Genomic DNA, 20,281 nt, shown 5'->3' with positions numbered 1-20,281 from the left:
AGAAGGGGCTTGCATTTCTAAACATTGAGTATGTTGGTTAAGACGTGGATAAAAACGACAAAATCTGTCTCTTCCTAGTGCTTTGAAGCTGTGTCTCTTCTAAAGTTGTGATTGCAAGAGAATCGAGGGTTGTGCTGGTGTCGACCTTTCTCGAAGAAAGCTAATAGCTCATACAGATCAAAGCGAGAAGCTCTCGCTGTCAGCTTCCTCATTCCTCAATTTGCTCTCTAGCTGGTAACCAGTCCCAGACACCGTCTCCGAGCACTTCCAAGCCTCGTCTTTTCTCCGCATTGACCACTCCACCGACCATGCTGTTCGGCATTTTCTTTTTCTTCCTGCTCTCGGCCTTCGTAGCTGCTGCAGAAGATGCCTGTTCTTCGACTGAAGTCGTCAAGTTCGCAAAGCTTTATGGTAACGAGCACTTGCGTCCGTGCCAGAAGGTTTCGGCCGGGTTTTCCATCGCACCGCCAAAAGGTTATCCGACAGACCCACAGGTCAAGGCCATGTGTGCTTCTTATGAATGCCGTGCGCTGATCGAAGACGTCCTCGCACTGAAACCTTCGGATTGCTACTTGTCTTTCGCCGGCGTCAAGCTGAATGCGTACAAGATAATGTGTGCCTTCAAAGACGCTTGCAATGGTGAGAAGGACAAGGATCACGAAGACGACAAGCACCACTCAACCGCGAAGCCGACTACGCACTACCCAACGTCCAAGCCCGCAGATGAGAAGTACTACCTAACACCAAAGCCAACGGAGGACAAACACTACTCGACTTCAAAGCCGACCGACGGAAAGTACGACCCGACACGCAAGCCCACCGACGAGAAGTACTCGAAGACGCCGAAGCCCACGGATGACAAGCACTACCCCGCGCCAAAGCCCACGGGTGACAAGGACCACCATGGACTGGACGAGCCGATGATCGTCAAGACCGACCATGACGATAAACACTACCCGATTCACTGTGCTGACAACGAGAAGGCGAATGAGGCGGATGGTCTGAAGCCTCCGATGAACGGCACGGCTCTTGAACTCTTTCCGATGCCCAACACGACCTACAAGGCCACTCCATCGCCCAAGCCGTAAATCACCAATTCCTTTTTTTCTCCAAGAACCAGAAGTTCTTCAAGTCCAACGTCGCCAAGACGAGTAGCTACTGTAGCTTTTTATTCCACAGCCAAATTCAAACATTGCTGATTTTTATTCCCACTTGTTGGCGGTACAGCACTGGACACTGCAAAACTCACTTCGCCACACCGATACGCCGTTGCTGCATCAAAGCCACAAGTACCGATCGCAAGTCGCCAACAGTGACACCTGCTCCTTCACCCTTCTGCGACTGATTAGTACTGGAAAAGGTAGTGCGAAGAGCTCGTAGAACATGCAGCATGTCCACGTGCGCTGGCTTGAGCATCAACAGCACCTTCAGCTCCTCAGCATCACGGTGTCGCATGCAATATTCCAGCAGTAAAAAGTAGATCGAGCTGGAGACAGTACTACGTGCCCGAGCTTCTTCTTCTTGCTCGTCTTCACCAGGGTTTTGAATATCTTGAGAGCTCTTCAGCAGCTGCAAAAAATTCTCCTTGCTCGCTTCGTACAGATGGCACTGCAGAAGCGCTCGACATGCTTCAGAGTGGTGACCGCAGTAGCTCAACAGATCCACGTATGCTAGCATCGAAGCCTTCGCTGCTTGTCCTGCCTTGCTTTCTTTCCCTTCACGTACTTTGGTCGTGAAAAACTCAAGCGGAGGGAACAGAGTCAGTGCTCGCTCTGCATGTGATCGAACCAAAGGTTGCTGGCCAGACAGCGAGAAGAGGCGAGGACAGAAGCGCTCGACGCAGCGAATAAAAGGAAGCAGCGACTCGGGCTCGTACAGCAGATACAAACGACTCATGGACTCCAGATACATGTGCTTGGAGAACGAAGACGCTGCAACATGTCGGAAATCTGCCAATACTCGCTCACTATGGAACAGACGATGACTTGGCGTTGCCTCTTCACGCCGCGTACCACCAGATTCTTGCTGCTTAAAAGCCACACCTCCCAAGAGGAAAGACTCAAGCTGTAGCAGCCACTGCCTTCCCTGTCGTTCGGAGACAGTACTACACCCGGCAGCGAAGCGCAAGCTACTCATAGGACGTAGTTTTCGACTCAGTCGAAAGTTGTGCGCATCCTCTGGATCAATCATCGAATGTTTACGTTGAAGCCCACTCCCTTCGTCCTGAGTCACTGATAAATCGTCTTTGTTCGCGAGTACATACGTAAGGTCACTCGCGGCTCGAATCGGTCGAGTATTTGAATTTTCCATAGAATCTTCCACGTTGTCACCGCTGACTTCCAACCGAGCCAGCTTACGCTTAGCGAGCACGATCCAGTTGGAGAGATGGTGGAGAGATTCGAGATTGGCTGGTGTCAGTCGCAGCAAATGGTTCTCATTGCTAGTAGCCTGTTGCCCTGCTCCATCCAACCGACCGTAGGAGCGGATACCACCGGCGGTTTTGTATATAGCAGCAACGTGCCGAGCAAGCTCGTCAACTACGTGCTCTGACGTAGCACGATTGTCGAGAAGAGCCAAGAGTAATGCTGGACTAGAGACAGTGTGCCACACAGCTTCCCAAGCCTCTGGATGGCTTTGACTTGGATCCATCGCCGACGGAGTCACACGCTCTAGTACTTCCAGAGCGTAGCGTACGGCTTCTAGATGTAAGTCACCTGTGCCATAATCCTTCACGGCAAGGAATGCCGCATCAGGATTCCGTTTCTCCGATTCCATTGGCTGTTGATGTAGTGCCCCAGCAATTGCCTTAGCTGGAGGCAAGCGGATCGTCCAGAAGCCTCCCGGAGACCATAAACCTACCGAACTTGCACTCCCTGCAATGGTCCACAGCTTGAAATTCGCTCCACGTTGCTTAGCCTTCCGTGTACTCGCATCTGGCAGTGTTACAGTCTCAAGCAGGTCGCCAGCGATCAACGTGTGGACACGAACCCCACGACAAGTCAGTACAAGGAAAACGTGTCGATGTGCTGCAACATCCAGTACTTCAGCGCTCTCCTCTTCACTTGACTGCTGCCACAACGCCAACGTCGTTATCTTTCGCGCGAACAGCATCGTACACGACGCATTATCACTGCTAGTCGCCTCAATCGTCGAAGAAGTAGTCTTGGCTTTCGGCGTCACAAGGTAAACGTCTCCTGTCTCTCGGTGTAGAATCACCAGCTCGCCAGTCACAGTGTGGAGACACATGGCTAGCTGTGACATCTCCAAGACTTGACTCCTCATAAAAATATCCTCCCAACTCAATGCCACAGTGCGTAAGGAAGCTGTGGAGCTTCGAAACAACACTCCTTGCGTCTTCGAGATCGCATAGAGACCGAGTTTTGAACTCAGCAGCTTCACGACGTCGTCGCACGTCGACTTGGAAGTGAACGCACTGCCCATAACCACATCAGTAGCTCGCAAAGCATCCGTCGCACGCTCAAAGCGCAGTCGTCGTAGCTTAAGCTTCGGCTCGTGCTTTGTCGCGGTCGACCACCACACAAACTCCGTCGCGCCACTGGCACCAGACCCCCTGCCACTTGCAGCGTCCTCTAACGGCAAATATGTCGTCGTAAAAGCTGCCACAGGCCTCGTCCACTTCAGATTTGGGTTCTCTAAGAAGCACAACCTGTTTAAAAAGACCCACTGGAACAAATCGGCCTGCCACTCCCACAGAAACGCCATGCCGTCTTCTCTGGCTACCACACACCGTAACGGCGCAGTTCCAATCACTCTGGACGACTTAAATGACGAAGACGAGTCATTTAGACCTCTTTGAGGCTTTTTAGTGTGTTGTCGACTGCCTCCACTGCGAATAAACCGGATAGAAACCACGCGACAGTCGAATCTGGCGCACAAGACGGGAGGTTTGATTAAAACACTGCCCTCTTTGCCCCCTGCAGCTCGAGTGTGAGGTGCAAAGAGCTCTTGAAGCAGCTCCAGTTCGTCCACTTGCTGCGGAGGTAATTGTTCCCCCGGGGTTTTATTCTTCCTCGACTTGGATGAATCTTCACGAGCTCCTCGACGAGAAGGAGGCAATGCATCCAGGACGTACACGACGCGTGGCGCTGCTGGAGCGGGCTGAGTACTGCTGCGAGTCATAGTCGGGATTAATTGTACTTCTGGAGGCCTGTGGACCAATACTAAAGCCACATGACCCGCTGTTGGGACGCAAAGCTCCAATTCATACGGGAAAGCGGAGCTGAAGTGATAATCTTCTTCTGCTTGAGCATCTTCTCCCCCTTGCGTGGGCGTTAAGGCACGTAACAGACGCGCGCCACGCACTGCAGGCCATGTGAGACCCCCGCGCAGCACGCGTGTGCGCTGGGAGATCGGCGCAGCAGAGAGCGCCATGAAGATCTTGGAGGGAAGACTGATTATTCAGTTTGATGGGATAAAAAAGCTGTGACGTGTGACGAAAACAGGATGGACATTTGTTGCTTTATTTTAATAAGTTGTATTATTAATAAGAGAGGGTCTGGACGCACAACTACAACTTAGTATCGGAATGAAACAGGTTAATACCTGTAATTAAGACGGCGATTCAACTTGTTAAAACTTTTAAATACATCGCTGAGTTCTGGTCGGAGCCTCAGCGTGCAGACAACTCGTACGCACTACTCCGGACATGGAATCCGTCGGTACGTTTGTCGACGCCGGCCTGATCGAATCGATCATCGATAGTATTGCCAACAAATTTGAGGAACCAGCCATAATGTTGATTCTTGTAGTTTGTAACTTCAAGACTTACAAGAAAGATGCATACGGTTGAGCGAGTAGTGATTAGTGACGAAAGTCGGCTCCTTTGGTCTCTGCAGTCTGCAGTGCAGACGATTAGAGCTTGAGTCATCTCTAACGAAAACGTGCTCGCAATCGTCAAATGATTCGTCAACGAGTCGTTCTTCGAAATACAACCCCAACGTGCTGGATGTTGTAAACGAGCTGGCGTGGAGAAGTAAAAGCGAGAATCATATTCATGGTCGCCGAATCGCCTTGCGCCAGCGCCACCTAATAGGAAAGTCTACGGTAAGGTTTCCAGCACTCACACACAGTGCCGCCGCAAGATAATGACGCTAATTCAGATGGTCGCAAGCACATGGCTCCCATCGCACAGTAAAGCTGTTCAACGGCCCCAACCTCCTCGCATGTTTCTCAAACACTGCTGGTCTTCACCTGATTGCCAATCGCTCGGGCACCGCCGTCGTTCGTCTTAGGTCAGCAAGCGCATTCGCCGGAGGTCAGGCAAGAGACTGGCTACGTACACAGTAATTAAAAAGTACAATAGAGTGGTACCATGTATCCATTCATAATCCCAACAGCACTTATCCCTAACCCAAGACCATCACTCTGGAGAACGCAAATTCGTGGTGATAAATCTTCTCCTACAATTTCAGAAATCAGCAGGCTGCTAACCGCTTTCGGAGCTATAGTCACGAGGATGTCGCGGCGACCATCCAGCGTCTGAAGCCTGTCCGACGAGAATGAGAGTATAAGGGAGAGTTGTGTCTGGGTGCTAAGTAGCCCCAGTAGTTCCAGTAGTCCCAGTAGCTCAAGCATCGACAGCGATGAAGACACGGATAGCCCAGAACCTACACGTAAGAAGAAAAGGAAAAGGGGGCTGTGCAGAAAACGATGGACAGGGGGTCGGCACTCCCGTAAAAAGCGACAGAAGAAAAAATTAAGAAGACGGACGCCTCGCTCGAGCTCCGACGATAAGAGATCTCCGCCAACTCTCAATAGCAGTAGTCGCTCTGGCAAAGAGGAAATCAACCCAGGTGGCACCAGCAGCATCGATGTTGATCACGCGGATAGCGGGAATGATGGCTGCGATATCGTCGCTCTCGATGAGCTCGTGCACGCACCAGAGCTCGACCGGAAGGTGCTCGAGAGTTAAGACGTTCTGGAGGCGTATCTGAAGACGTATAGCAGGCGAACGTATCAGGTATGTGTGCTAAACCTGAGCTGTGCGACAGTCTGAGATTGTGCATGAAACTAAAATGGTTGTGTCGAGCTGGACTGTGTTAACGATCGCGCTTGATTGCTTGTGTTACTCAGATTTATTCCGTTCGAACAAATACACCTGCTCACAAGTGCAACGAACGAATCACGAAGAACATGTCTGCATGCTCGGAAATTCCTAAAGAAGTGCAATTCTATAACAAGACCTACGTTTGCACACACCACGGTAATCCCCGCCAGAGTCGAGGGCAAGGAAAGCGTCCCCACCAATTATCGAGGAAGATCGGCTGCAAAGCACAGGTACTTTGATCTATTAACAACTTTTAGCATACGATACTTATCGTTTTGCTCGCTTCTTTGTATAATATAATCTAGATAAATGCTTGCGTTCAAGAAACCGGCGATTGGGAGGTTCGTATAACGAAGCAGACAGCTGGGCACAACCACGTCGTCAGTGGAGAACCCTTCCAGACCTACCATGAAGCTCGACAAGCTTCTGATGATGACGTTTTGGCGACCGTTCAAACTCTCCATCGAGCTGGAGCCAAGAGGAAAAGGATACTCCAATACATAATGGAGAACACGACAGTGGTGCCACAAATGAAGGATGTACACAATCTCGTCGCTCGGCTCCAAAAAGAAAGTTATGTGTATCCTGAGATCGAACAACGAATCTGCGCTATTTTGGAGGACTTAGCATCACAGGATGGTAACCTAACAAGAGTCTACGTGAATGCAGAAAACGGGGTACGTTATATCTGTGGCATTTCGCTTGTCGTGATGGAAGTTATAATTTTACATGTTGTTGTCTCACCAGAATACTGCTGAGTGTATCTCAATTCAGTCCGCACACATGAGGACAATGTTCGAAACCTTTCCAGAGGTCATCCTAGTAGATGCCACCCACGATACCAACAATTTCAACTATAAGCTCTTCAGCTTCATGGTGCATGACACCATGGGAAAAGGACAACACGTGCAGGTTTGTTCTCTTCACTTTGCCAAGTTTATAATCTAAATCTGTATCATGAATGGGACTGATCCACCGTCTAACGCTGTGCATTTAATATGGAAATGCGTACGTTACAGCACTGTCTTATCGCGAACGAGCAGAAGGAGACGCTCCGAATTGCATGCCGACAATTTAAAGAAGGCTGCCCAAGTTTTGACTCCATCGCGGTGATTATGATTGATAAAGACTTTACCGAACTGTCGGTGCTGAAGGAAGAATTCCCGAGCGCTCGGATCTTGCTTTGCCACTTTTATGTGGTGAAGTGCTTGCAGGAAGAGGTGGCAAAAGAACAGTACAACATGGACGTTTGGACGAAGAAGGGAATGAAACGTTTAATTCAATTGCTGGTGAGCGCACCTACCGAATCGGTGTACGACAACGTGATAGCTGCCATTAAGGTGGTGCTTCGCTCTGAAGAAAAGAAAAAGCTCTGGTTCAGTTATTTTGACGCAAATTGGACAAACTGCAAAGAACGTTGGGGTTCAATATCCCGCGGTAATGTGCCGCACATGGGCAATCACACGAACAATCGGTGAGTGTATGTGAGAATATGTCTATGAAATTCAAGCTGAACAGTGTTTTGCTTTTTGCTGTTCCAGACTCGAATCAAGCTGGCAAAAACGAAAGAGTTTAGTTAATCGCTCTACCACTTTGGACGATTGTGTGGTTTCAATTTTATTTTGGCAGACCGTTAACGAGAAGATGTGGTCCCAGAACATCAACCGCATCGGTGTTTACATTAACTCAGAGTACGACCGAGAAATGAACCTGCTGTTGAATACCGTGTCGCGCCATGCTGTGGATCTGGTGAAGCTGCAATACGAGTTTGCGCTCTTGTCGTCAACATCGTACAGATACTACCCGCTGGGTCCGTACGTGATGATGCAGTACACACCAAGCAATGACACTTCAAGCACGGACGAAGACTTGCCAGATGAGTACATGATAAATCCGGATAACTGGACATGTTCGTGTATCTTTCGAGTTACTCGCCTGCTCCCGTGCCGACAAATCATCTTCTACCGAAAGGCGATTGGTTGTGACCATATAGTGCCCGAAAGTATCATCCACCCGCGCTGGCTTGTCAAGAACTACCGAAAGATGAAACAGATACCCGTTCCTGACGATGCAGTGGATCCTTACGAAGAGAGACAAATGCCAACTTTACCGACCGCGCGTGCGAAAACTCACAACGAAAAATTCAAAGAACTGTTTGCGGTGGGTAAGCATATAGCTGATGTGGGATGCGAGTGGGGCACCAGTGCGCACATCACTCTAATGGCAGCGGAGCAGAAGTTTCTCCAATGCGTGAAAGCTGGCCATTGCCCCGAAGTAATTATGCCGGGCGAAAGAATTCGGAGCTTACCAGATCGAGACGAAACGCTAGAACGACGGACGGTAAATTCAACTCGTGACGTGTCATATGAATCAACTCCTTCAGAAGCGGGAATCCTATCTGAGTCTGGAGTTTCAACTGAGCCTGGCGCCCCAGAAGAGACTGGTGTACAACCTGTACTTGTCGTACAATCTCAGACTGACTGCTGTCAAGATGAAGATCTCCCTACTGAACTCGGTGAGCGTCTCGATGGTGAAGGAAATTCACACTTGTCGCCGAGTAGCATAGCACTCTACTCTCTTATGGATGAGCTGGATTCTTCTAGCCTTCACCAGGGTTATTCAAGCAACATCGGGGCGGTATCGGATGCCGCCGTACAGTCTGAGAATGTTCCGGACACATTGTACCAGTCTGAGAATGTGCAGGTAATTCAAACTGGACCAAGAGATAGTCGTGACAATTCGAGCACCCATTTAAGCGAAAATGAGATGGGTTCATCGGCACGACCGGAATGGACGATAAACAAAACGAGCAGCAGGGCTGGGCGTGTTAAGGGGACCCACAGTCTACGAAAAATGGCGAAGACCCAGGCTTTGCGTCAAACGTCTCGTTTTGTTGCTGCTGTTGCCGCTGGAAATGCACCCTCGCTTGCTGTATTACTGGATGCAATCAAGGAAGGTGTTACCTACAAACACGCACCAAGCTTACGCGCGTTGTCAGTTCTACAGCAAATCAAGCGAGCCAAAATTACCGTCTTTGAGAAGAGGAAAAAGCAACCCACTCCAACAGACTCCGTTATGAATGTGTTACCCATAGGAAGACTAGCCACCTGCGACACACAAGTTGCTCACTTTCAGAATCGATGGTTCAGCGATTATATAAGTCGGATATCTCAACACGATGTCACGGTTATGACTGCAGGGTGGTGTATGAAATCGATACGCTAAGAGCTATGCGAACTGGGCACGAAATCATTTCTCACTATGATGGAATTGAAGCAGCCATCAAATGAATTGAAGCGCATGATACATCTGCATGGGAGCCATTTGGAGCTGAGTGGAAAGAAGACATCGTAGACCAAGCGACGATGATACAGCGCCTAAAGGAAATTGAAGTGCTTAGCAGATTCTACTGGTCGACCTCGTTATGCGGTAAAACCGAGGTTGAAGGGCCTTGCATAGATCTCGTCGTGGAAAGGATTGTTCAACGGTCGAGACCTCAAGCTACCATTTTTACGCTTCCGTCAGATGTCCTACGATTCCCTGTCTTTGATTTAGAGATGATAAGAGCGGATACCGTATGGGAGCAGCTGAAGACTGCTGAATCTAGCATGGATTTGGATGCAGAAAAGTTATTATTTTTCGCTGTGATCAATTACGACTTGAACCATTGGTGTGCCTTAGCTGTCAACTTCAGCACAGGCGATGTAAGAGTATACGATCCCCAGCAAGTTGAAGACAGGTTTAAGAAGATGAGGACGTATCTGAAGGCTGAAGTGCTTCCTTTGTTGCCGAAACTCAAGTCCCCCAAACGCTACAGATTTCAAAGGGCCGAGTGGATTCCACAACTTGACAACTACAACTGCGGGATATTCGTCCTCATGTTTTTGGAGCTTTGTGTTCACGGTGGCGAGCTGAACGGAGTTGAAGGAAACATTGGACCCGTGATGCAGTTCTTTCGCTACAGATACCTTAGCCAAATCGTAGCAACCATGTAAGCCAAATGCATTTTGAATATTTGATTCTGATCCTTGTAGTTACGCACCCTCTCTCTCCATTAGTTCTTTAAGAAATAAGTAAAAAAATACAAAGTAGAAATTATAAGATTTTTTGTTGTTGAAACTGTAAGTGATTCTCAAAGAAAGACAATCACTCCTTACAGCTGCGCCAGCGCTGGTCTGGTTTTGGCAGGAAACCTGATGAAGCCCGACTGTCAGCTGGTGAGGCTTTCCAAGCGGATGCCTCATAGACAGGGCGAAACTGTGGCAGCCGTCCTGGACTGTGGACGGTGGACACAACCTCGAACTGAGACTGTGTACGTAGCCTCTGTCGGTCAGGCAAAGTCTCCGAACCTTTCGATCGGACGATCAGCCTGATCATCAGGCGCTCTCTTTTAACGTGACTTCGTGTGTACACTTTGGATTCGCGTCGATCCTGCCCAGTCCGACGTTGCGGTTTCGCCAAATCACTTGCAAACATGACAAGTTCCGAACAACCGGTCTGGGAAACTGTGCCCTGCGTGAACCCGCGGGGAGCCCCACTAATAGGTTCCGGCCACGCTAGTGCCATACGCAAAGGCTCGCTCTACGTCTTCGGAGGTGAGAAGTACAGCCGACCCTCGTGGGGTGGACCATCGTCTTTCTGCCAAGTCTCCAGTGTAGTGCATCTCTTTGCTTATCGTACCTTGCTTTTGCATAATAGAGCGACACCTTCCTGCAACTCCAATCCGCAGCAGCTCCGTGATCCGTCCCGCCAACAGCTTTTACGAGTTTAACTTCGCGAGGAAGGAGTGGTCCACGGTATTGGGCAATGGAGTGACTCCCAGTCAGCGCAAGAGCCACTCGGCTGTGGTCCACAGGGACTCGTTCTATGTTTTTGGCGGATACGACGGCGATAGACGCTTGAACGACTTCTTCTCCTACAATTTCTGTGAGTATTTATCACTACAGTTATAGTGATTTGGTCAAGACTGACATGTAATTGTGGACAATTCAGTGACGCAAACCTGGACCAACGTGTTCGTCAATGCTGGACAGCAGCCGACGCCGAGATACGGCCACGCTTCCGTGGTGTATGGTACGTTTACGTCGACACGAGCTTCGTGAAGATACACTTCTGATCTTTTATGTCTATGGCTAGACAACGCGATGTACATCTTCGGTGGGAGTGACAGCCACTACGACCGCGAGTCAATGTCAAGTCGCAGCTCCAGCGAATACGGCAGGCTGGACTCTGGTCGCCACGTTAACGACATGCACTCGTTTAACTTGGGTACGTGCTCACAACGGAATTGGGCTTGTAAAGAGCGGTCAACTAACCTTTTCTGTCCATTATAATAGAAACGAATTCGTGGTCTTTAATTCGTACCACTGGAGAGGTCCCGTATCCTCGGTAAGGATATAAGGTCAAATGTGTGAGTCTCGAGGTTAGCTAACTCGTGTATTCGTCGATATTAGCGAGGGAGCTTCGATGATTGTATACAACCAGAGCTGCGTGCTCTTCGGAGGATACGACCACGACCTTGGCTACCTCAACGATGTCCATGTTTTCAACTTCGGTGAGAAATATTTGTCTCTTGCAACAATTTTGTGCTAACCCGGTGGTGTTTAAAACCCCGCAGAGACTCGAGTTTGGTCAAGTCTTGAGACCAAGGGCACGGCACCGACAGGTTGTCACCACCCGTTAGTGACTTTGCACAACAATTCGTTGATTGTCTTTGGGGGACAGACAGGTTCGAATCTGTACGAACTCGATCTTGGTACGGGATTTTTTTATGTTGTTGATAAAAATCTTACTGACTTGGCTTTATAATATCCTTGCAGAAACGAACACTTGGGAAACTATTGCTTACGCAGGCTCTTCCCCGAAGAGCAACGCACCTGCTGGATGTGTAAATGAAGATAAGTTGATCGTTTTGAGCGAGCACAATGAAGCGGCCAGCTTCAAACAGATTCAGTTACCTCAAAAGAAGACGAAATGCACGACCGAGGAAGACCTGAAGCCAGATGAAGAGGGCTCAGCTATAGCCCACCTGCGTTCACTCGTCAACAACCAGCTCATGAGCGACGTCACTTTCTTGGGTACGTAGAAATATGGCAACATACGCACTTTTCCAACTGACAAGAGTTGTCCTGTATAGTGGACGGAGAGCCGATTTACGGCCATAAGAGTCTCTGTGTGCGGTGCAACTACTTTAAGGCCATGTTCACTGGAGAGGTACGAGTTTCAAAAATTATATTCTGCAAAATTCTGGAGTTTAATGGCGATATTGTGCTATGATAGATGAATGAAAGCACTGCTGATGAAGTGGAGATTTCAGACGTCAGTCGAGCGACGTTCCTTTCCCTGTTAGAGTATGTATACACCGATCGACTCGCTGTAGCGGACGACGATGTCAAGGAGCTTTTCGTTGCCGCCGACAGAGTATGTGCTCTATGTATCTGATTGCTATTCATCATGATAGCTAAGCAAGTTTTGTAACTGCAGTATGGCATCGAGAGCCTCAAACGTCTTTGTGCCCAGAGACTTTTAAAGTCTGTGAGCGTCGACAATGTCGCTAGCATCCTTCAGGCAGCGGACCAACACAATTCTCCGTCACTACGAGACGAATGCTTCGCCTACACGCTCAAACACTTCGATACCGTCTCGAAAACTCCGTCGTTTCTGGAAATGGCACGAAACAATATTGAGCTGGCGTTGCAGATTCTACAACAACGTTAGTTTTTTATACGTGTCGTAAAGGGGTAGATAGAAACGTCCTCTTGACATTGGAATCAAGGACCGACAAATAGCGTTTGATCAGTAGAAACAATTGCATTAATTGAAATTGATGCTAGTGCTTTCCTTTAGCTCCTTTTACATTTCCTTGTTGCACTCAGCACGTTTTCGAGTATCTGCGAAGGTTTCTTTTGACGCGATCAATGAGTGTAGCGGTTAGTGTTCTTACCACAAACTGCACTTGATATAAAGTTTCGATCGCAGTTTCCTCTCCGTCATTATGACGTCCCGAGTACTTGTGGTTTAGTCTTGGCTGGAACTTGTCCGAGCGCACCATACAATCCGTGAACAACCCCAGCATCGCTTTCATGGCCATGTGACGTCCCACACAAACGCGAGATCCTGCACCAAACGTCAAATCAACTCCAGCAGCGAATGCATCACCCGCCATCTCATCCAGCGGGATCAGAACATGAGTGTTCGGTGCGATATTCATCGCAGCGTCGCCTGAAGGGAAGTACCGTTCCACCACTGGGAATGGATGAGCACTACACACACATTGTCGAATAATCTCCAGTGTAATTGGCTCCGTCGCAGAAGTCGTCTTCGCCCACTCTTTGACTACCACAGCGACGTCGGTCAGGTTGATCGCCGGTGAGAGTATAAACGGTTGCAAAATGAGCGAATAATATTCCGGTTCCGCCCATTTCTCGCCAAATAAATCGTACAATCGAGGAGTGCGCTTGATCTCTTCCACACACCACTCAATTGTGCGCTTCTTCACGCCGCAGTCCGCAAATCCTTTGAGTGCAATTTGCTTCCGCCACTCCCACGTTGCTTGACAAACCTCAGCGAATGTTTCACTGTCGAACTCCCGTTCAAAGACCCACTCGTAGAAACATGCAACCGACAGCTCGTTCAACTTAAGGGCGTCGATTACCACGTCGGACTTCAGTAGTTTTTGGCCACGGGTCTCGAAAATGGTCGTGAGGTGGGAGATGGGCTGCAACACGTGAGTCAGTTTCGTGAAGTGCGTCTTCATCCGTCGCCATTGTTCTCCATTAACTGATTCGAGTGAGATGACGGGACTCCAGGCTGGTAATGCTAGTCTTGCTTCAATCATCTCGCCTTTGTCTCCGGTTGACTTGAGAACGTGGAACGCGAGGTCCGGCTCGGTCACCCACTTGAGCTTTACACCTTGGCACAATGCCAACGCGTGCAGTAGTAATGCGCGCAGTATTTGCGACCGCATCCCAATTGTCATAAACACGGTAACGTAAGTCGCGACCACTGTGAGTACGCAGATCAGGCCAAGTAGCAGCAGCATGGCGAAAGATTTCTTGCGGAAGGCGTAAAATCTCGCACAAGATACTCCTGTCCATTTGAAACCGTCGCTTTGCTCACAATATTGTAAGCAATAGCGCGCTTTAACTGGGACACTGATTTGATGCCAAACTGGTTAATTTTGTTGGTGCTGCAGACTTTTTACGGGGTACTGGTTGCAAAAATTGATCGGTTGCAAAAATACCGTTAATTCCGGTACATACTGGGTTCAGGAACTGGGTTCTGAGAATTTTTGGGTTGGAGTTTTAAAAGCGAAAGGAGCAACAGGTTCTCTTTCTCGAGCAACTATTGGACAGTTGCTATTTGAAACTTGTGAGCCCAGGGTTGAAGTTTCACATTCTTGGCTCGTAAAATATGCGAAAAGACACGTGATCGTAAATGCAGACGTCCGGGTCTCAAAAGTTTTGTAAATTTTCTGATCCTTATCTCGAGGGCTCGTGCGCAGCTTGATCTTTGTCAATTCTAAGCCTCAACAGCTCATCATTTCGTGCGGCGCTGCTGTAGGTTTCCCGCGCTGCCCAATTCAGCGTCCAGCTGCAGATCTTCTTTTATGCTAATTCTGGAGTGCAACGGGGCTACATAGTGTGGAGCATACAGATGCTCGGAGTACCTGGAGAGTAAACAAACGCTTAGTACATAAGTTGGAGAGCTAACCTTTTAGCTACAGTGCCTGGTAGAGGTCCCGTCAGACCTCTACCAAAACAATTCTAACATGCGATTGGTTGAAATAAAGGATCATCTACCACATGACGTTGCTAGAGGTCTTGAAAGACCTCTACCTAAGCATCTCCCGACCCCACGTTATATATTACCTGTGTGATATGTGCTTGTTAGAGATTTTCCGCAGCCAATACTTTCCAAACAGATCACACACGAAATCAGCACAGAGGGCGAGATCGAAGACATGGTTAGAGACTGGCAAGTATATGACATCGGCGAGATCGATGCGTCCGGCGAGGCGGGTACTGACGAGGGGGGGGGGGGTGCCGCGTCGGACACAGACACGGTGAGGGAAGACTGTGGCATCGTTCAAGAGCAGGATGCAGGGCCGAACAGCCGCTCTACGGAGCCAGTGACTGTTGGTGAGCAGTACATGGCATCCCTCCGAGACCAAAACAGACTTCATGTGACTATATCGGGGCAAGTGGCTAATGCATTCGACAAAAACGCTGAATTTGGAGTTTTCTTGCTTATCTTTACAAGTGTGCTCAAGGAGAGACTACGTCCATGGACATCGGACTTCCTAGTTGAATCTGGGCACGCAGCTGTCACGGAATCCGAGTTCAATGCGTACTTAGGACTCGAAAAAGCGATGAGCGTATGTCCAATGAACGATATTTCAGATTATTGGTCTAATAGCCGTTTCTTAGGCCAGGCGACATTTATCGAGAACATGACAAGGAGATAATTCCAGCAGATTCTCGGTGCGTTAACGCTACACCCGCCAGAACATCCGTCGTTTGATAAAGAGAGGGGCCCGCTTTGGCGATGTCGTGATGTTATGGATCATTTCCAACATCGTTTTTCTGATTTTGCGGTTCCGATTGGTGCTAGTAGCATTGATGAGATGACTGTCCAAACCAATGCAAGGACGCGGGCTAATACGTTCATGCCGTCTAATCTCGATAAGTACGGTGTGCGATTCTATGCCGTAGCTAAGTGGAAGCTCGCTTTACGTACACTCACTATGGGATAATCCGTCGGGAAACACGATACCTTCTACTCCTGCTGAACGCTACACGAATCTGTTTCCTACTTTGCGTACCCCACTCTGTAATACACTGCGCGATACTGAAGTATCCATTGAGGCTGATTCTGCGACGGCGATGTGGATTGCCATGGCTGGGCATCAATCGCAAGCGTTGCGCTCACCTACGGGGCATCGACTGATTGTGTCAGACAATTTCTACACCCGACACACGTTCGCCCAGGCTCTACTCAAGTTTACCGATGGTGAAATGCATTTTCTTGGAGCTGTACGAATTATTCTTGTGGATAAATGGAACAAAACCGCAGTGAAAGATGCTATTGAACGTGTGGATGCTGGTGATCGGGGAAGTTGGGAGCTGGTAGCGGTAGTAGATCTGGAGTCGGGCTGGCAGGAAAAGCAAAGAGCACACCAAAGTCGTCAGCGTCGCGTTGCTAAGGCGAATCGTACTTAATTTGAGCCATGCCTTGTTCATGCAGAAAAAGCAGGCTACATCGTCTATAAAGACAGAAACATTCGTGATGTTTTACTGCAACGACTTGAAGGCGACGCCTTCGTCACGGTCACTTCCGTCAACTTCTCCTGAAGCTGTTTACTGCTGCCATGGTACCTACCCAATTCAGCGATGGACTGAAGAACGAATGCTGCACCGTACAAATTTTTATGGGCTTCAACTCCTATTGGAGCATATAATCTTTGTATGAACGCTGTTGATCGTGTCGACCAACTGCGCAGTACAAATCCTATACGACGCCGGGAAAAGCGACTGAGCATTACTATATATACGTGGTTGATGGATCTTGCAATTATCAACACATTTTCATTACTTAAATGCTGTACGTCCTGCTGCTGCAAAATGTCTAACACTGCGTAAGGTTAAACGCCGAATAGCAGTTGTACTGACAAGCAATGAGCGTCAAAGCAAAATCAGACGAGAGCCACAACAAAAGAAGCGCGCTCGGGAAGTTATGGATGATATTGTTGGAATGTACACCTCGCTTCACATGATCACGCCAAATTCTACTATGCACAGCAGCGGCAAGCTCCTCTGTCACTTATGCAGCCTACGCAATATAAAAAGAAGTCTCGGTACGGCTGCGTGAAGTGTGACGTTGGCTTCCACGTCGAGTGTTTTACTGCGTTCCACAATCAGGCGGTCCTGAAAAACTCGCTTCAACTACGAGGGGCGCTGGTGGCGATAGGTAGGGCGTCAACAGAACAACCAGTGACCTATACCCGCAAGAAAAGAACAGGACAATCACACCAGTCGAGCAGATAAAGCTCCCCGATAACTAGTACACACAAGGCTTTACCTTTCTTGGCGAGTCAGGCTGTTGCTTGAGTTTCGTTAGCACACATCGGGGAATAGCACCGCAAAGATTGCCCACCTTCTGGTAGAGATAGATACGCTCTAGCGTTTGACGCAGAACTCTGTTCTGATGCTTGCGTTTCTGCAGCTTGGGCTGCGTTCTCCCTGCAGCAAGTGGCAGTTCCTCTACGTAGACCTCCCAGTCGCAAGGGACAGCGCCACTCCAGCAGCACAGCGTGTCTCGTGAGGGCTCCATCATCTTTGTACCAGGAGCGGCGGCTCAAAGCGATCGCGCACTAGATTGTAGAGGTTGCGTGATCTACAGTGATTGGGTGAAAAAAATAAATTTTGAATCTGTACGCTCTGATTCGGTCTAATAGAGGTATGAGCGGACCCGTAAGAGCGACCTGGTAGGTATAGGGTTAGTAAGGCCTCTCAGTACGTTGGCTGAAAGCCACTCGCTATGCATTTGATTAGGTTTAAATATGCTTAATAGTTAAACAGATACATTTACCCCTAGGCGGCATGACCGCAATAATAATAAATAAACACTTCTGGTTTTGAAACATAAAGTTACGAAATTAATGTTGAGCCGAGTCGTGTGCTATAAGTGTTAAGTGTCCTTCGAATAAGGAACTTAGTATTAGTGACTCTTTGAGTCGAACGGCTTCCGCTGACGCTAAAGCTACCGCAGCCCCGATGCAGGGAGTACTCGGAGATCCGAAGCATCAACACCCTTCAGATGAGTACGAGCATATGTGTCATTAGCTGCAACTTAAAGATTTATCACGAGATTGGACGCGGGAATACAGTCTAAAGTAGGCCCTGTGATCGGCCTGCGTGTGTCGACAGCAAACAACAGATACCAGACTCTCGATATCTTAACGAAGAGGTCATTGTTCAGGGAGGCACCCAATACACTATTCTTTTCATGTTCATCGAGCAAATTGTATCATTCTATCTCTCGTAAACCCCAAGATCTGATGCAGCCACTCCTTTCAGCTCACTACTGATTAGCAGGCAAGCCCGCAGAATTTTTTTCAGAATCATGCCCTTCTTACCGAAAAGAGGGAATCCTAAGAATTTGAAAAGCGGAGTATCGATTATACTGATTTTTGTATCAATATGTGCATTAAGATCGGGCACCCTTATTCACATCCCATGGTAATCTCTAGTAGCCATCTACGGCGGCTTAGATAGAAATCCCGCGGTAGAAATCCCTTCATTTTCAAGGAGTACTTTTAGAAAACGTCAAATGATGTTTTGTACTAATTCTAAACGCAGTACTCCCTGCGGAAATGCCTGCTGATTAGCTTCGTCGGGTCCGTCAACGCATTTTGGATATTAACAACTTGGTCACGAGCGTTCTAATTGACCCACCCTTTATTTACTTGTTTCCCAGTTGGATCCACCAGCCGAAGCCAAACTTTCGGTTTTGTAGCAAGAAGAGCACGGTCCAGGGAATTACCCATGGTGCCAATCTCCACATTTGCATCCAGCGGGTTGTCACCGCACCACTCGTACACCTCAAGGTCTGATGCAATCGCTCCTTCTCGATCACAGCTGATTAGCTTCGTTGATTTTGTCAACGCGTCATGGAGATTTGCAACTATGATATCAGCGCTCAAATTCACCCACACTTCTTCCAATCGTTCCCCATTTCGATCCACTAGTCTCAACCAAATGCGAGCCATCAATTTTCTACTGTGCAACTAGTCAAATGGCGGTCATCGGTAAGTTACGGTAGAAAAAAGTTATTTTACTGATAGATTGCAGAGGTCAGAATAATTGACTATCATAACTCCTTTGGTCGGAGTAGATACTTAACTGAGTCATAGATATAGAAACGTTAGCCGATCCGAATTCTAGAAGATTTACAGATTGGCTGTTCATTGTCTCCTTGACAACAGCCTCTCAAATTGCAAAACGACAGCAGATTCTGATAGATTTTGACATGCTGATTTGCGCTATGTCTTTCAATAATATTGAAAGACATAGCGCGTGTGTTACATATTATGTAGATGTAGAGACTGGTGACGTATTCATCAACTAAATATCAAAATTCGTAAAGCCCGCCAAAAGCCCGTAAACAAAAAAGACGTCGTGCCACATTTGCACTACATGCTCAGCTTTCATGCCATCAATCTTGGAACGGGCAACAAACTTAAGCAGGTCAATCACGAGCCGATATGACACTAAATATGCACGTACTGTACTAATCAGCATGTAACATTTGTGAGCTGGGCAAAATTTGTGCTAATCCTTGTATGTTAGAAACGGCTGGGAAATAGCACAGAAAATGAACCAACATGGATGTCTCCTCTAATCCTACGACCTATTTGACATGTGTATACCGTATCGTCTTAGTCGTTGGCGACAATGAACAGACATAAATAAACGTTATAAATGCAAAGTTATATACTACTTGTCCTCAATATCAATATCGTCCTCAGCACCGCTGCATTCACTTTCTATATCGTCGTCAGAAGCGATTTCTTCCTCTGCAATTTTGTAGCGCTCTAATTTGGTGGCAAAAGTGTCAAGTTGCTCGACGATATCTTCTTCTATGTCGACCTCCCAAGCATCAGTAAGGAAGCCTGCCCTCGCAAAACCACTATTTATTGCCTTAGACGACAATTTCGACCAGCAAGAAGTGATCCATTCCGTCATCACAGGTCTTGATGGAGCGACCAGCGAAAACTCTTCCACATCGAGTTTTTTTTCAACGGGTAGCCACTTTCCGACTCGCATTTTCTTGATCAAGTTTTGTATGAGCAAGCAAAATTTCATCTTTAATTTTGTTTTTTGCGCTGAACTTGCTCTGGCTCACCGCTGTTGTATGTAGCTGCTGTCTAATAGAATCAATCCACAGTGCGCGAAGCTCACCTTTAAACGGTTTATTCCACGAGATGTGAGCAGGCTGACACACATAATAATACTTGGGGGGCACCTTGAGCAGAACAGCATTTAGAGAGGCTGCAAAATCACGAACGGTCTGAGTCCAATGTGCGCTAAAGTCGTCCCATAGTAAAAAAACATTTTCGTGACGATTTTCACGGTAAGCGAAATGATACTCCAAAAAATTGATCGAAAGCTTCTCGTTCCACCATGCCGTGTTGTTGCCGTAAATTCTACAGGG

The 20,281-nt window shown here is 48.1% G+C and overlaps 5 protein-coding genes across 5 annotated transcripts; 2 read left to right on the top strand and 3 right to left on the bottom strand.

Annotated features, from left to right (window-relative positions):
- Positions 1 to 242: 242 nt before the first annotated feature.
- PITG_02525 (elicitin-like mating protein M25) lies at positions 243 to 1,088 on the top strand (the record flags this gene model as incomplete). The annotated part of the gene is made up of 1 exon (XM_002907398.1): positions 243 to 1,088. The coding sequence occupies one exon, from the start codon at positions 309 to 311 to the stop codon at positions 1,086 to 1,088; it is 780 nt and encodes a 259-aa protein (XP_002907444.1).
- Positions 868 to 4,392, bottom strand: PITG_02524 (uncharacterized protein; the record flags this gene model as incomplete). Its single annotated transcript, XM_002907397.1, has 2 exons — positions 868 to 1,529; positions 1,726 to 4,392. 2 exons carry the CDS (start codon positions 4,390 to 4,392, stop codon positions 1,428 to 1,430), a joined length of 2,769 nt encoding a protein of 922 aa, XP_002907443.1.
- Positions 4,393 to 5,366: 974 nt separating this feature from the next.
- Positions 5,367 to 6,531, bottom strand: PITG_02523 (uncharacterized protein; the record flags this gene model as incomplete). Its single annotated transcript, XM_002907396.1, has 3 exons — positions 5,367 to 5,420; positions 5,810 to 5,950; positions 6,475 to 6,531. The coding sequence occupies 3 exons, from the start codon at positions 6,529 to 6,531 to the stop codon at positions 5,367 to 5,369; spliced, it is 252 nt and encodes an 83-aa protein (XP_002907442.1).
- Positions 6,532 to 10,491: 3,960 nt separating this feature from the next.
- Positions 10,492 to 12,784, top strand: PITG_02522 (uncharacterized protein; the record flags this gene model as incomplete). The annotated part of the gene is made up of 11 exons (XM_002907395.1): positions 10,492 to 10,662; positions 10,766 to 10,993; positions 11,060 to 11,140; positions 11,204 to 11,335; positions 11,404 to 11,455; positions 11,521 to 11,621; positions 11,685 to 11,822; positions 11,887 to 12,144; positions 12,204 to 12,280; positions 12,347 to 12,487; positions 12,551 to 12,784. 8 exons carry the CDS (start codon positions 11,212 to 11,214, stop codon positions 12,782 to 12,784), a joined length of 1,125 nt encoding a protein of 374 aa, XP_002907441.1.
- Positions 12,785 to 12,909: 125 nt separating this feature from the next.
- On the bottom strand, positions 12,910 to 14,108 carry PITG_02521 (uncharacterized protein; the record flags this gene model as incomplete). The annotated part of the gene is made up of 2 exons (XM_002907394.1): positions 12,910 to 12,957; positions 13,011 to 14,108. The coding sequence occupies 2 exons, from the start codon at positions 14,106 to 14,108 to the stop codon at positions 12,910 to 12,912; spliced, it is 1,146 nt and encodes a 381-aa protein (XP_002907440.1).
- Between the last annotated feature and the right edge of the window lie 6,173 nt (positions 14,109 to 20,281).

This window comes from Phytophthora infestans, genomic scaffold (assembly GCF_000142945.1).
Source record: "Phytophthora infestans T30-4 supercont1.3 genomic scaffold, whole genome shotgun sequence".
Lineage (NCBI taxonomy): Eukaryota > Oomycota > Peronosporomycetes > Peronosporales > Peronosporaceae > Phytophthora > Phytophthora infestans.
This window is presented reverse-complemented; position numbering and strand designations above follow the sequence as displayed.